The sequence below is a fragment of the Tachyglossus aculeatus genome, chromosome 1, assembly GCF_015852505.1.
Source record: "Tachyglossus aculeatus isolate mTacAcu1 chromosome 1, mTacAcu1.pri, whole genome shotgun sequence".
Classification (NCBI taxonomy): Eukaryota; Metazoa; Chordata; class Mammalia; order Monotremata; family Tachyglossidae; genus Tachyglossus; species Tachyglossus aculeatus.
In genome coordinates, this window is record NC_052066.1 from 154,369,306 (window position 1) to 154,385,078 (window position 15,773).

Sequence of the window (15,773 nt, forward strand, 5' to 3'; positions counted from 1 at the left end):
TATTTCTTCATAGTTTGTCACTGGAGAAGCTGGAGCTTGGAATGCATTCTTGGGTCGGCTACTGGTAATTTGAGAAATGCAGAGTTTCTTAAAAGTCCATTAAAATCTGCCTTCCCAGTTGTGCCGGAGAATCTTGTTACTCTGACCATCTTATCCATATTCAGTTTTAAAGTGGGGCAGAACAACAAGATTTCAAGACATAAGACCCAGTTGGAACCAATCGACCCTAGTACATATGAAAGCTTGTGTCTTCCATCTGCCCCCACAAAAGTCCCTCTGACTTGCTTTAAGATTCTAGATTAGACAATCTCAACAATAGTCAACCTGCAAAAAGAAAATATTTTATTGCCTCAAATGGCAATTCTTCTCTGAGGATTTCTGCCAAGGCTTGTTTCATTTCTGCAAATTTTGCAGTGAAATAACTTACTAGTTTATGGGCTGGGATTTTCCATGCTGAGTCATTCCACATTTTCCCTTAAAGTCCCAACTCAAAGCGAATTTGTACAATTTTCTTTTCAGGAAAAAAAAAAAAATCAAACTTCTGTGAAATTTTCTCACAGTATCTTAAATTAACAACCAGAAGCCAGACACATTCATTCATTCAATCATATTTATTGAGCACTTACTGTGCGCAGAGCATACATCAAAAGGACCAATGGTTTGGAATCCTTTATTACGGGATTTTAAGTGATAAATACCCTTAATGCTACTGCTCCTATCCATTTAGCTTGATTTTTTTCAAAAAAGTTTAAGGTATCTTATTTGCACTTAAATTTCAAATGACATTAGACACCATAAAGGACACAAGATACAATCAATATCATCATCTTGGAGGTGATGCTGCATTCATATGCTTTGTGGGAAACTTTAGAAAGAAGAATTTCCATCTTTACTTTTGTGACAGATCACAATAAAACCCCCAAATTTTTGATGAGCACACCAGAGATAGTCCTAAATGTAGATAAGTGTTTTCCAGTCAAAAGTCTTTGTATTTATGTCTTCATTGTAATTCTTTACAGGAGGACTTTCCAGATCCTGATAAGGAATTTCCAATTGAATCAACCTTTGTCCATATCAAGGAGACACCTGTAGAACAAGAGGGCAAGATTTTTGTTCTTAATGAAAACGGACAACGTGCATATACCATTAATCATGAAACTAGCCAGCCACCTCCTCCAAAAGTCTTTGTTTGTGATGCCCCAGGGGTGTGGGAGAAGATTCCGTCTGATGAACACCTCAGTGACCCTGCTGGTCTGGGTTTCTCTGATAGTTCAAATTTTGAGATTTCTCATGTATCAGACAATTCAAATAACCAGATGTCTCCATTTACTGATCAGTTAATACCAGGGTGCTCAAAGAAGTCAGCTGACCTCAATCAGTCATTGTCAGAGCCGTCTGTTTTATTACCAAAGAAAGAGATTCAAAGGCCTAACTCTCTGCCAATTATGAGTTCCGACCATTTTGAGTCAGATACATGTGAACAGGTTTTGGGAAATGTGCTGACTCCACATAAATGGAGCACAAGTTCATTGAATGAGCCCCTGGAACAGAAAAGTAGCCTCTCACCAACTGTTGTGGCTGATGGAAATAATACCATTCTTCCTGCTGACTCTTTTGAAGTTGATTCTGAGCAGTTGAAGGAAGAGACACCAGAGCGTTGTAATGAAATAACAGATACCGCTAAGCACAAAATCCAGGTTGGCTCTCCATATAGAGATGAAAAGCATGCTGTTGAGAGAGCTCGTTATTCAGAGGGTAACTCTGAACTTTTGTCTTCAGAGGTATCTCCGGAAAGCAGTGACAATGTGGATTCTACTGCCAACAAAGTACTGGACGATCCTCTTTCAGCTAATGACAAAAAAGCTATCGTTATTCCAGATTCCTTGGAGGACAATGTTAAACAGTTGGAGAGGACTGGTTCTTTAGAACACGAGGAAATAATAGATTCGACTGTCTCCAACAAAATTCTAGATGATTTTCCTTCGATTTACGGAAAAAGCAGCGCGGTGGCCAATTCTTTTGGGAATGATGCAGAACAGGTGGTTAGAAAGGGATCGAAGTCTCACCCTGAAGTGACAGGTTCAACCTCGATCAGCCTGTGTGTCAACGGTCCTCCCGGCACTCCCTTTATCACTTCTGATACACCCTCAACTAAGCCCCAAAATCCAGAAAAGGCTGTTTCGAGGCTGTCTCCTGAAACAACTTTCCAAGAAGAAGAAATGTACAACTACATTTTACCTTTGGAAAAGGAATGTTTATTTAAAGGACTTGAGCAAGGTGAGCAGGTACAACAGGGGTCTGCTGGTCAGACTAAAGGGGAGTGTGGTGGAGTGGAGGATGCTAGACCTGAAGGTCCAGGAGCATCGCCAAGGGATCAGGAAGATAACATTTCAATATCATCACAGAGCATTGTCAGCCTCGAGGATATTCATGTCCAGGAGAGCCAGCAGGGAGATGGAGCTGATTTGATGGCAACCTCATCTTCTAAAGTTTCCGTCATTCCCCATGATCTTTTTTACTATCCGCATTACAATGTTCCCATATCGGCAGTTCTGGAAGCATTTGCAGACTCCTCCTCCAGCCCTGATGGCTCAAAAAGCAGGGAAACACTTCCCGAAACATCAGCTCAGTGTTTACGAGAATATGGATCTGGCCCAGTGGGGCTAATCAGTGAAGGAGTTGCCCAGACGTCATGTGTAGAGACGGAAAATACTATTCCGGTGACCCAGTTGGCTACTGTGTCTACTGAAATCGAGCCAACAGATCCTGACCATGCCACTGTTCTGACAAAACCATGTGAAGAAGCCGCTATGACCTCAAACCATGTGGGGCAGAAAAGAGACATGACAAAAGAGAAAGATCCTGGGTCCGGTTGGACTGTTAATCTTCCCGAAAGTCTACAGGTAACAACTTCGGTATTCTTGCAGTCAGTAATGATCAGAGCTGTTGTCCAAAAAACAACAAACACTGCAGCTTTCTCATTCACTGTGTGTTATTAATTGAAATTGAGCAAAGGGGAAAAGAGAAGGGGCTTCCTTTCCTCTCCATGTGGTCTGCTGCTCCTAGAATAACTCTGTCGCCCCACAGCCCTGTGGGACCATATACTTCAGCTCAGACTGAAAAGTTGCTCTCAGGCCACTGAGGTTGGGGTGCAGCATTCCAACCCAGTGGGTCTTTGGGGGATGCTCCCTCCTCTTCCTTTTTCTTGCCCCCTTCTGCAGGAAGCTCTTAGATTACCCCTCCCTGGAATGTTGCTTCCCCACTCCGCCATCCTACCCATCTTGGGATATTGTCCCTGAAAGAGAAAGGAGGGAAGAGCCCGCACACTTAGCTCCTGTAGTGCTAACCTTCTCACTTTACCTCGATCTCATCTGTCTCACCACCGAACCCTCGCTCCTGTCCCGTGTCTGGCCGGGAAGCCCTCCCTTCTCAAATCCGACAGTCAATTACTCTCCCCGGCTTCAAAGTCTTATTGAAGAACCGTCTCCTCCAAGAGTCCTGACTAAACCCTCCTTTCCTCTCCTCCCACTCCCTTCTGCATCACCCTGACTTGCTCCCTTTATTCATCCCCACTTCCAACTCCACAGCACTTATTACAAGTCTGTAATTTATTTATCTGTACTGATGTCTGTTTCCCCTGCTCTAGACACGAAGTTCGTTGTGGGCAGGGATTGCATCTGTTTTTGTTATATAGTACTCTCCCAAGTGCTTAGTACAGGGCTGTATGCACAATTGTGCTCAATAAATACAACAGTGAATGAATGAATGGAGGGAGGAAGACGAAGTAGGTGAGAGGTTATGGGGCAGAATCAAGCAGGCCACTTTGGGCCTCTTTTGTGTCAGAAGCAGCACAGTGGTCAAGTTCGAGGCATGGGGTTGGTGGGAGGAGAGAAGCGGTGGGGAAGCTGCGGTGGGGGCTCAGTGCAGCTGGACAGGTGACAAGTTGGATGCTGAGGGGCCATGTTGTCCCAGACCGGACTCGGGGCGGTCACACAGCAAACCTGCCCTTTTCAAGCAGCTTTAGACCCCACCGGCCCACCTCCCTCAGCAACGCTCACCTCGCACACATGCTCCCTGAGGTGCCGGACCATCCCCAGCCTCCATAGAAGCAGGGCCGCAGGGACGGAGGCCCCACAGTACCTCTGGTGTCAGTGGTGTCCATCCTGCACTCCTCACTCAGGGCAGAGGGGAAGCAGTGTGGCCTAGTGGAAAGAGCCCAGGCCTAGCAGTCATAGGATGTGGGTTCTAAACCCAGCTTCACCACTTGTCTGCTGCGTGGCCTTGGGCAAATCACTTCACTTTGTGCCTCAGTTTCCTCAACTGATGGCATTTGCTAAGCGCTTACTATGTGCAAAGCACTGTTCTAAGAGCTGGGGAGGATACAAGGTGATCAGCCTGTCCTCTTTCCAACTTAGTGAGCCCCATGTGGGATGGGGACTTTGTCCAACCTGACTAGCTTGCATCTACCCTAGCACTTAGACCAGTGCTTGATACATAGTAAGTACTTAGAGAAGCAGTGTGGCTTAGTGGAAAGAGCCCAGGCTTGGGAGTCAGAGGTGGTGGGTTCTAATCCCCGCTCTGCCACTTTTCTGTGGTGTGACCTTGGGCAAGCCACTTAACTTCTCTGGGCCTCAGTTACCTCATCTGTAAAATGGGGATTAAGACTGTGAGCCCCACCTGGGACAACCTGCTTACCTTGTATCTACCTCAGTGCTTAGCACATAGTGCTTAACAAATACCATAATTATTAGTATTACTTAATAAATATCATAATTATCATCATTATTATTTCAAATGAGGCCCATGCTTGCAAATTATTCATACTAGAATGAATTCATCTGTTCATTCATTCAATCATATTTATTGAGTGCTTACTGTGTGCGGAGCACTGTACTAAGCACTTGGGAGAGTACAATATAACAACAAACAGGCCTGTTTTGGCCTTTATTTGTTCCTCGGAACCACATTCCAGACACTTCCAATTTATGACCGTGGGTCTGGGCTACACATTCCGGTCTTGATCGGAACGTGAGTACACTGGTAAAATCCAACCAACCGATTTAATCTCCATCTAAGATCCAACCGACTGATTTAATCTCCATCCTCTTCTTCCAAAGCAAGCCACGTTGTCATCACTGAGTAGAGCATGCTTGGCTTGCTTCCTTTGGCTCTGCTCCCATCCAACCTGGAGCCAGGATTGGGAAAGGGGGAGGATATGAGGCCTAGGCCGAATGGGACACTTGCCTCAGGCCAAGCAAAGAAGGAAACCCAGCTAGTGGTGGAGCCTTGCCGACGCCTAACTGTTTGCAGCCCTGGAGTATAATAATAATAATAATGATGATGGTATTTAAGTGATCACTATGTGCCAAGCACCGTTCTAAGCGCTGGGGTAGATATAAGGTAATCAGGTTGTCCCATGTGGGGCTCACAGTCTTAATGCCCATTTTACAGATGAGGTACTAAGGCACAGAAAAGTTAAGTGACTTGCCCAAAGTCACACAGCTGAGAATAATAATAATAATAATAATGTTGGTATTTTTTAAGCATTTACTATGTACCAACCACTGTTCTAAGCTCTGGGGTAGATACAAGGTAATCAGGTTGTCCCACATGGGGCTCACGGTTTTTATCCTCATTTTACAGATGAGGTAACTGAGGCTCAGAGAAGTTAAGTGACTTGCTCAAGGTCACACAGCTGACAAGTGGCAGATCTGGGATTAGAACCCATGACCTCTGACTCCCAACCCTCTGTCCTTTGGGATTCATTGACTCTTGCTTCCTCTCGCCTACTACAATTTCTGTGAAATTTTTTAGCTGAGCCAAATCATTTGGGCTCTATTTTCCTGAAACTGTCATCCGGATCCTCAGTGCCAAAGACAAGTGTGGCCTTCTTTAACTGCCTTTTCCCAAACCCCACAGATCTGAGGTGGTTATCAGTGGTGAAGGAGCTTACATTGTAAACTGCAATTGCCTCCTGTAGATTGTAAGCTTCTCCTGGGCAAGGATCGCATCTACCAACTCAATTATATTGTACTCTCCCAAGCGTTTAATACAATGCTCTGCACACATTTGATTGTGACACATTCATTATCATCAACAGTAGCAGCCTGGAAAGTTAAATGGAAACTGGATCTTCACAGCAATGATGCGGGGTGGGGGGTGGGGGCAGTGAAATCAATTGATCAATCAATTACTGTGTGTGTTCAATCAATCTATTAATGGTATTTATTGAGCACTTACTGTGTACAGAGCCCTGTACTGAGCACTTGGAAAAATACACTACAACAGAGTTGTTAGGCAAATTCCCTGCCCACAACGAGCTTACCATCTGGTCAGAAGCATCCCTTGGGCCCCATTTCCTTCCATCCTGGAAGCCTGATTTAGCAGCCCGGGGAGAAAGGAGAAGATTTGGTTGAGTTTCCCTCTGTGCTGCTTCACTCTGCAGCACCCACATTCAAGAAGATGAGTTTTGCCCAGGTGTACATTTGCCATGAGGATTTCCATTTCAGTTTGTTTATGCATTCAGCCCTCAAGGCCCTTTCCGCCTAAAACTTGCAGAGCGGGTTTGCCCAGCTCCAGAGGAAAGTCCCACAATGCGACACTCTCTTCCTCCTAAACCTTAATCCTTCCTGTGTGTTGTCCTAAATGACACTCCTTAAAAAGGCTTTAATTTCCCAACTTGGCAACCTTGGCCATTCTTTTCCTTTTGCTATGTATGTTCTGTGTCTGAATTTTGGTCTTCAGAAGCACCTTACCTGATAGAAATAAATATTGTGTTGGCAAGTGTTTCTCACTGAAGAAGCCCCAAAACTGGGTATTGTGCCATCCCATCACTGATTTAGCCATAGAAGTTCTTACACTTGCTTTGATGTGGTTCACCTGATTTAATAATAATAATAATAATAATAATGATGACATTTATTAAGCGCTTACTATGTGCAAGGCACTGTTCTAAGCGCTGGGGAGGTTACAAGGTGATCAAGTTGTCCCACGGGGGGCTCACAGTCTTAATCCCCATTTTACAGATGAGGGAACTGAGGCACAAAGAAGTTAAGTGACTTGCCGATAGTCACACAGCTGTCGACAATTGGCAGAGCCGGGATTTGAACCCATGGCTTCTGACTCCAAAGCCCGGGCTCTTTCCACTAAGCCATGCTGCTCCTCTATAAATGGCCATAACATCTGGGGGTTCCAAGGTTAGCAGTCATGGAATATTATGAGCACCTGCTGAGCACCACACACTGTACTAAACAATTGGAAAAGTAAATTAGAAGCTAATTTCATATTCCCTGCTCAGTAGGATCTTATAATCCATCACTTTTATTTATCGTGTATTTCCTCTGTGCAGAGCGCTATACTGTATTTAGGAGATTGCAATACAGCAAGCTCTCATCCTATTCCATCTGGACTACTGCATCAGCCTTCTCTCTGATCTCCCATCCTTATGTCTCTCCCCACTTCAATCCATACTTCATGCTGCTGCCTGGATTGTCTTTGTCCAGAAACGCTCTGGGCATGTTATTCCCCTCCTCAAAAATCTCCAGTGACTACCAATCAATCTGCACATCAGGCAGAAACTCCTCACCCTCGGCTTCAAGGCTGTCCATCACCTCGCCCTCTTCTACCTCACCTCCCTTCTCTCCTTCTCCAGCCCAGTCCACACCCTCCGCTCCTCTGCCGCTAATCTCCTCACTGTGCCTTGTTCTCGCCTGTCCCGCCATCGACCCCCGGCCCACGTCATCCCCCGGGCCTGGAATGCCCTCCCTCCCCACATCCGCCAAGCTAGCTCTCTTCCTCCCTTCAAGGCCCTACTGAGAGCTCTTCTCCTCCAGGAGGCCTTCCCAGACTGAACCCCTTCCTTCCTCTCCCCCTCGTCCCCCTCTCCATCCCCCCATCTTACCTCCTTCCCAACAGCACCTGTTTATATGTATATATGTTTGTACATATTTATTACTCTAGTTATTCATTTATTTATTTTACTTGTACATATCTATTCTATTTATTTTATTTTGTTAGTATGTTTGGTTTTGTTCTCTGTCTCCCCCATTTAGACTCTGAGCCCACTGTTGGGTAGGGACTGTCTCTATATGTTGCCAACTTGTACTTCCCAAGTGCTTAGTACAGTGGTCTGCACACAGTAAGCACTCAATAAATACGATTGATCTATCGATAGACAGCTGCCCCCAAGAAGCTTACAATCTAGTGGGGGAAACATACCAAAATAAATTACAGGTCAGGGAATTAACAGAGTTTAAAGATGTCTGCGTAAGTTGTACAAACATGGGCAGTGAGTAACCAAGTGCTCAGGTGACTCAGAAGTGCTGGACTGGTAATCTTATTTGTTTTATGCTTTCAAGTCGTTTCTGACCCCTAGCAACTCTATGGACACATCTCTCCCATAATGACCCACCTCCATCAGCAATCATTCTGGTAGTGTATCCATAGAGTTTTCTAGGGAAAAATACAGAAGTGGTTTACCATTGCCTTCTTCCGTGCAGTAAACTTTGGTCTCTACCCTCGATTCTCTCTCGTGCCACTGTTGCCCAGCACAGGTGAGTTTTGACTTGTTGCAGATTGCCTTCCACTCGCTAGCCACTGCCCAAGCTAGGAATGGAATGGGTAGGCCTCTGCTTGACCCTCCCTCCCATCGCCGAGACTGGCAGCGTACTGGAAACTCTCCAGGTGCAATCCTGAGAGGAGGATTGGTAGTAGGAGGGAGGAAATCAATCAGTCAGTCAGTTGTATTTATTGAGCACTTACTGAGTGCATAGCACTGTACTAAGCATTTGGAAGAGTACAGTCTAGGAAATAAGGTGAGGAGAGAAGAGATTTATCAGAGAAGACCTCCTGGAGGAAATATAATAATAATAATAATAATGATGGCATTTATTAAGTGCTTACTATGTGCAAGGCACTGTTTTAAGCCCTGGGGGTATACAAGGTGATCAGGTTGTCCCACAGGGGGCTCACAGTTTTCATCCCCATTTTACAGATGAGGTAACTGAGACCCAGAGAAGTTAAGCGACTTGCCCAAAGTCACACAGCTAAGTGGCAGAGCCAGGATTCGAACCCATGACCTCAGGCTCCAAAGTCGTTGCTCTTTCCACTGAGCCACGCTGCTTCTCTTAAATATGATTTTTGAAGGGCTGCGAAGATGGGGAGAGTGGCAGTCTGCCAGTTGTGTAGAGGGAAGGAATTCCAGGCAAGAGGGAGGGTGTGAGAGAGAGGTGAATAGTGAGAGAGAAGAGAAAAAGGTACAGGGGAGAGAGCTGATTGAGTGCCTTCAGGAGAGGAATGGGCAATCACTGAAGGATTTTCAGGAGTGGAGAGATATGTGTAAAGCAGTATTTTAGAAAAGTCTGTTGGATCCTAATGGATCTATGTTTTCTATCAATCAGTTAAACAGCGTGGCTCAGTGGAAAGATCCCGGGCTTGGGAGTCAGGGATCTTGGGTTCCAATCCTGTCTCTGCCACTTATCGGCTGTGGGACTTTAGGCTAGTCACTTAACTTCTCTGTGCCTCAGTTACCTCATCTGTAAAATGGGGATTAAGCCTGTGAGACCCACGTGGGACAATTTGATTACCTTGTGACCCCCTTCTGGCACTTACAACAGTGCTTGGCACATAGTAAGTGCTTAACAAATACCACTGTTGTTATTATTATTATTATTAATCAATCAGTCATATTTATTGAGCAAGTACTGTGTGCCGAGCACTGTACTATGTGCTTGGGAGAGTACAATATAACGGACATATTCCCTACCAACAATAAGCTTACAATCTAGAGGTTGTTGGGTCTATCTTTTGTTTACATCCCCCCTAGTCTGTAAGCTTGTCACGGGCAGGAAATGTGTTATCAATTCTGTTATTTTGTACTCTCCCAAGCGTTTTGTACAGTGCTCTTCACACAGTAAGTGCTCAATAAATGTGATTGATTGATTTACACTGTGATTCTATTTGGCTTCCTTCTCTCACTAAGGAGTGGAGGCAGTCTTTCTAGTTGCCCACCCTAACAACTAGGAAAGGGGATGAGAAGTCAGCAAGTAGATACATTCCTGTTTGATTTATAAGCATGGGACATTTGGTTTACAGATGGGACCCAAACTCCATAACCTCCTTTAACTCATGCAGATCCCCCAATTCTGACATGTACTCTTTGGACCACCACGCTTTTTCCCAATTAATTCTGTCACCGACCACTGCCTGTCTCTACGAGTTGCCTATTTGATAGGACCCAAGGGTTTCTCTGGCAATGCCATCATTCCAGTAAAGTGGACAATTACAGTCCATTTGTTATCACTTTTCCCAAATAGCTACCATGGCAGCTCAGAAAAGAAAGCATAAAATGCAAAAATGTCAGTGGGAATAATTTCAGAAGAGAAGACACGCAAACAAGAGGCTGGTTTTCCCGGTCTGAGACCAAACCTTGGACTCATAGCAGGGGAGGATACTGACGCATCACTTTGTAAGCTCATGGGCAGGGAACGTGTCTGCTAATTTTGTTGTCTTATACTCTCCCAAGCTCTTAGTACAGTGCTCTGCACTTAGTAAGCCCTCAGTAAATATAATTGATTGATTCTCCAGAGCTGACAGGGAAGCAAATTAAGAGCCATTATCCCAAGGCCAATTCAGCCCTGGCCCAGTATCCAGGATGGCCTGGTCATCCCTCCCCTGAAGGAGGCTGTGCCGGTTCTGGGAATTACTAGAAGGATCAAGTCCATTTTAGGATGGGTGCAGAGGAGAGAGGACCTCATTAGCCTGATATTTCTTGTACCGTAGTTAGCCTGCCAGAGATTGGGGCTGTCCTCCTTTTGCACACAGAAAGCGTTCAATAAATATGATTGAATGAATCTCCTCCATACCGACACTTTCTCCCAACCCCTCAAGAGAAAACTAAACTTCTAACCCGCTAAAGGTCAGACTAGAAAGCTAAAATGCTGATGGGCATGAACCATTAGGATGAATGTAAGAAGGGCAGCTGTCTCACTGCTACCCTGAGTATCCCTTCGCCAGGATTTGGAGCTGAATCTGGCTAATGTGGGCATGATGGCACATGAGCTTTGCAATATAGGGTCCCTCTCCCTGCATTTCGGGCCTCTGCATGTACATGGCCATCAGAGTTGAGAGCATGAGTGGTGCCACTAGCGCTGTAATTAATTCTTCCATGCAGGCTCTCAGTTTTGAGATTTCAGTACTGCTGCCCATTGGTGTTTCTTCACAGGAGACTCCACCATCCCTAAGCTGTTTGGATAATTGGTCATATCCAGAAATGGTAACACTCTTAGTCATACAGGCTTTTTGTTGGTGTCTCATTCTCTAAATTTTACTCCATATTGGACTCTCTTAGGTTCAGCAGAGAGAACTGAAGGTTGTTGAGATCCTCTACTGGACTAGCCCCCTGCTTTGCTTTTTGTCCGCCTGTGCAGCCATTGTGAACCTGTTTGCTTTTTATGTACAGTGTACAGTGTCTCATGGTTGCTCCTGTAAGCAGAGAGCATCACACCATGGGTTACTGGGTTGGTCTTTTGTCACATATAAAGTTTGAGAAGTGACTTTCCAACCTGAAAGGGGAATGTCATTCTGCTTAGGGAACTGTCGATGCGTGAAATACTTTTACCCCCTGGGGTTGGGTTCTAGCAGGGTGTGGGTGAGCCAAGCTGGAAATTCAGGCTGGTAGTTGGGATGGTGCCATATCCCTGGGGCAAGGCAAAGCCACCCTAATTGATGCACACTGCAATGGAAAATAACAGAGTTTATGTTTAAGTTTCAGGCCATGGAAAACATGGACCAGTTGGAGGCCACTTTGGAAACACTGCTGGGAGAAGCCATCAGTAGTAAGAAAAAGGAAAAAAGGAAACATGTGGAAAAAAGAGAAATGGTGAAAATTGCAGCAGCCGGACCTGCTTACTCACCAGATGACCCAGAAGATGAAATCACTGATAACAAGATGTTTTCCAGGTATGTAGTAGTAATAGGTTAGATTCCTAGGTCAAACCAGGAAGTTCAGTGACTTTCCCAAATTCACACAGCAGGCGGGGGTGGATCTGGGATTAGAACCTCTGCCTTTCCACCCCATGCTCTTTCTACTAGGCCACACTGCTTTCCTATTTTTACTTTTTATCTATTTTATATACCCTGTTGTTTAGCGCAGTGCTTGCCATTACTATCATTAAAGACTCTGAATTTGTGTAACTGACTGATTTCAATTCCATTTTCTTTCCTTGGTTGGGTTCTGGAGGAGATGTTAGCAAAAAACTGGTGGCACTGAATTGTCAGCAGGAGTGGAATCCAGGGCCCTGGTTAATCCACCAAGTGAATATTTATTTCTGGAACACTGAAGTTGATTGGTAACTGCATTGCTGTTTTATATCTGATAGGGTCATACTTCTTTTTAGGCTACATTTTGACTTTCAGAAAGCGTTGTCCTGGTTTGGTGTTGCATGCAGTGAATATTTATTTCCTGTTGAATAGATATGAGTGACTTGAGTGATAACCTCCCATAGAGGATGAAACATTTGCCTTATACTCATCGTTCATTCAATGCATTTGTTAGTATTGAATGCCTACTGTGCGCTAGGCTCTTGGGAGTGCATAATAAGAGGGAAAAACTCAGTTCCTGTAAGTACTTTGGGGAACTTATGAAAGCTGTGTGACTCATTAGATTATGAGTTCAGTTCTTAATAAAAATCTTATGAATAGATTTTGAATTTATGTTTGCCCCCTCAAGAATTTGCCTTCTGCAGGGCTCCAGAAGCTTGTGGGGAAAAATCTGTTCATTTACCCTCTCTGAATCCTTAATCTACCTGAAAAAGACAGGGTACAGAGGAAAATCAGAGCTCTGGTCCAGTGACAACCAATTGGGAAGAAGGGTTTGCTTCCCCTTCCCTTGCCTCAATCAATCAATTGTATTCACTGAGCACTCACTATGTGCAGAGCACTGTATTAAGTGCTCGAGAGAGTAGAATATAACAATGTCACAGACACGTTCTCTGTCCAGAGTTCATTCTAAGGCAACAAGAAGATAGATTGTATATGCTGAGCTATGGTATCGACAAGGTAGTTTGTGTAAGCCCATTAACAAGATGGGCTATATAGGGTGAGCTAAATCAATCAATTGTATTTATTGAGCGCTTACTATGTGCAGAGCACTGTACTAAGTGCTTAAAGCATCAGCATGATGGATTGTTTAGGGTAAACTAAGGCATCGACAAGATGAATTGAGTAGGGTGAGCTGAGGCATCGACAAGATAGGTTATGTAGGGTGAGATAAGGCATTGAGAAGATAAGATTGTGTAGGGGAAGCTAAAGAGATCGACAAGATAGGTTGTGTAGCTAAGGCTTCAGCAAGGTAAGTTGTGTAGGGTGAGCTAAGGCATCAATAAGACAGGTTGTATAGGGTGAGCTAAGGGGTTGATAGGTTGTGTAGGGTGAGCTAAGGCATCAATGCATTAGGTTGTTGAGGTTGAGCTAAGTCAGCCAGTCAGTCGTATTTTTTGAGCAATTACTGTGTGCAGAACACTGTACTAAGCACTTGGAAGAGTGCAATATAGCAATAAATAGACATATTCCCTTCCCACAATAAGCTTACAGTCTAGAGGGCTTGACAAGATAAATTGTGTAGTAGTGTGAGCTAGGAACGAGCCAGCAGAAGAGTTAGTTTTCTCCCTAATGCTCCCCTCAAAGCCGTGTGGCTACAGAGGAAACCAGAAGTGGTCACCACACTTGGAGGAGCCCTGGGAAAGATCCGCCAGGCAAGACGGTCCTTCTCTGGATGGCCTAGTCTGATCAGTTTATGGGGCAGCTCTAATAAGGGAATAAGCATTGTCACCCTCCTTAAATCAAAAACCTCCACAGAGCTGAATTTACTGATTCTGGGAATTTCTTTCATCTTCCCCCTAACCCCATGAGAGCTAAAGCTTTCCAAAGAGAAAGCTTATTTGGGTGAGGGGAGTGAACAGTTTCAGGGTAGCATTTGCCCTGTAAATCCTAGTGGAATTTCTCCTTCGATCTATTGAATGGGGCTGGGGTGTCAGCTTCCCTACCCCGGAATCTAACTTGGGGTTAGAACCCAGTGAAAGATTAATAGTGGTACTTTATCTGCTCAGGCACCAGGTGAGCCAGTTAGAGGATCAGAGAAGCAACGGCGAGGGTCGGAGAAAACATTAGCAATCCACCAACCTTGTAGATAAGTTTGATAATTTGCCAGCCCATGGCCTACCAGATTTGCTCCATTGTGAATGCTATGGTAGCGATGTCTCTACTAGAGCTCCAGGTGTTTTTTGTTATATTTTTCTATTGTTACTACCATTTCTGCTTGCTCCCAGCCAGATTTATTTTACACCTGGGGCTCATGGGAGCCCACATTTCCCGGATTGGACATATAAACACGGTTTTCACCTGGGTATGATTTATGTCTCCATGTAGAAGCAGCCTGGCTCCGTGGAAAGAGCACGGGCTTTGGAATCAGAGGTCGTGAGTTCAAATCCCGGCTCCACCACTTGTCAGCTGTGTGACTTTGGGCAAGTCACTTAACTTCTCTTGGCCTCAGTTACCTCATCTGTAAAATGGGGATGAAGACTGCGAGCCCCCCATGAGACAACCTAATCACCTTGTAACCTCCCGAGTGCTTAGAACAATCAATCAATCAATCAATCGTATTTATTGAGCGCTTACTATGTGCAGAGCACTGTACTAAGCGCTTGGGAAGTACAAATTGGCAACACATAGAGACAGTCCCTACCCAACAGTGGGCTCACAGTCTAAAAGAACAGTGCTTTGCATATAGTAAGCGCTTAATAAATGCCAATATCATTATTATTATTTGTATGGGTAACTCAGCAGAAGCGGTTCTGTAAGGGAGAAAACCCTTATTTCAAGCCACAGAGGCTAATTGGTTCTATTTGCTTAAATACATACCGAGGAGATTCTTGATGGAAACCAGTGGAAATGAGGGATTGGTTTCCCATTGAGTCATCAAATTGAAATGATGGATTTGTTTTTCAGGGCTAGTCACAGCGACTCAAGCATTTACATCCGGAGAGATGCTAATAAGCCCGTGGACACGGTTAGTATGTGCACCTGCTGATTTCTGCTGCATTTTCCCCAGTGCCTAGTATGGTGCTTGGCACTTTGTAGCGTGCTTAATAAATCACTGGAAGTAAGCAGGGTGGGAAGGAGGAAGGGCAGAGGAGTGATAGATCTCCCATCTCATTTGAGACTTCCTGCCGGGGGATAGGGGGGTCATGATGTTTCCAGTCTCCTACTCTCAACCCCAGAGCCCTGTAATAGCTGCTGAGTGAAAACTGGGCTGGAAAATCAGAGCGGGGAGGCAAGCAAATGGCAGGCTTGTGGTTAAGGAAAATCAATAGGCTTTCCATCTTCGGCAATGAGCCGTTGCAAATAAAGCATTGACATAAAAGGCAGAGGCAGCTTCATTATATGAACTCCCTAAAGACCCCAGATGTGTGTGTTCTAAGCGGGAGATACATGTAATTAATCAATCGATCATATTGAGTGCTTTCTAAGTGCAGAGCATTGTACTAAGCACTTCAGAGAGCACAATGCCGCGGAATGCAAACAGGTTCCCTGCCCATAACGAGCTTACAGTCTAGCGGGAAGTTTAGTTTTTACCTTTAAAAAGGAGGCAACTGCTCTCTGACCCCAAAGCAAAATGATCTAATATTCCTACCATCTTAGTTGAGCTGTTTTTTTCAAGAGTACTATGGTCAGGGAGAGCTATTAGAGGTGGATGCTTTCTCAGACGATCCATCAGT

General features: G+C 44.7%; 1 protein-coding gene and 1 non-coding gene across 2 annotated transcripts in view; one reads left to right on the plus strand and one right to left on the minus strand.

Annotated features, from left to right (window-relative positions):
* Positions 1–15,773, plus strand: part of CLMN (calmin) — a 133,756-nt gene that overhangs the window by 107,621 nt on the left and 10,362 nt on the right. Inside the window, exons 9-11 of the mRNA XM_038766346.1 lie at positions 1,020–2,903; positions 11,765–11,958; positions 15,004–15,064. Of these exons, the coding sequence (XP_038622274.1) occupies positions 1,020–2,903; positions 11,765–11,958; positions 15,004–15,064 (2,139 nt within the window). The remainder of the gene's footprint in view (positions 1–1,019; positions 2,904–11,764; positions 11,959–15,003; positions 15,065–15,773) is intronic.
* Positions 8,563–8,700, minus strand: LOC119936299. Its single transcript, XR_005453698.1, has one exon. It is a non-coding gene; the product is annotated as a small nucleolar RNA SNORA7 (small nucleolar RNA).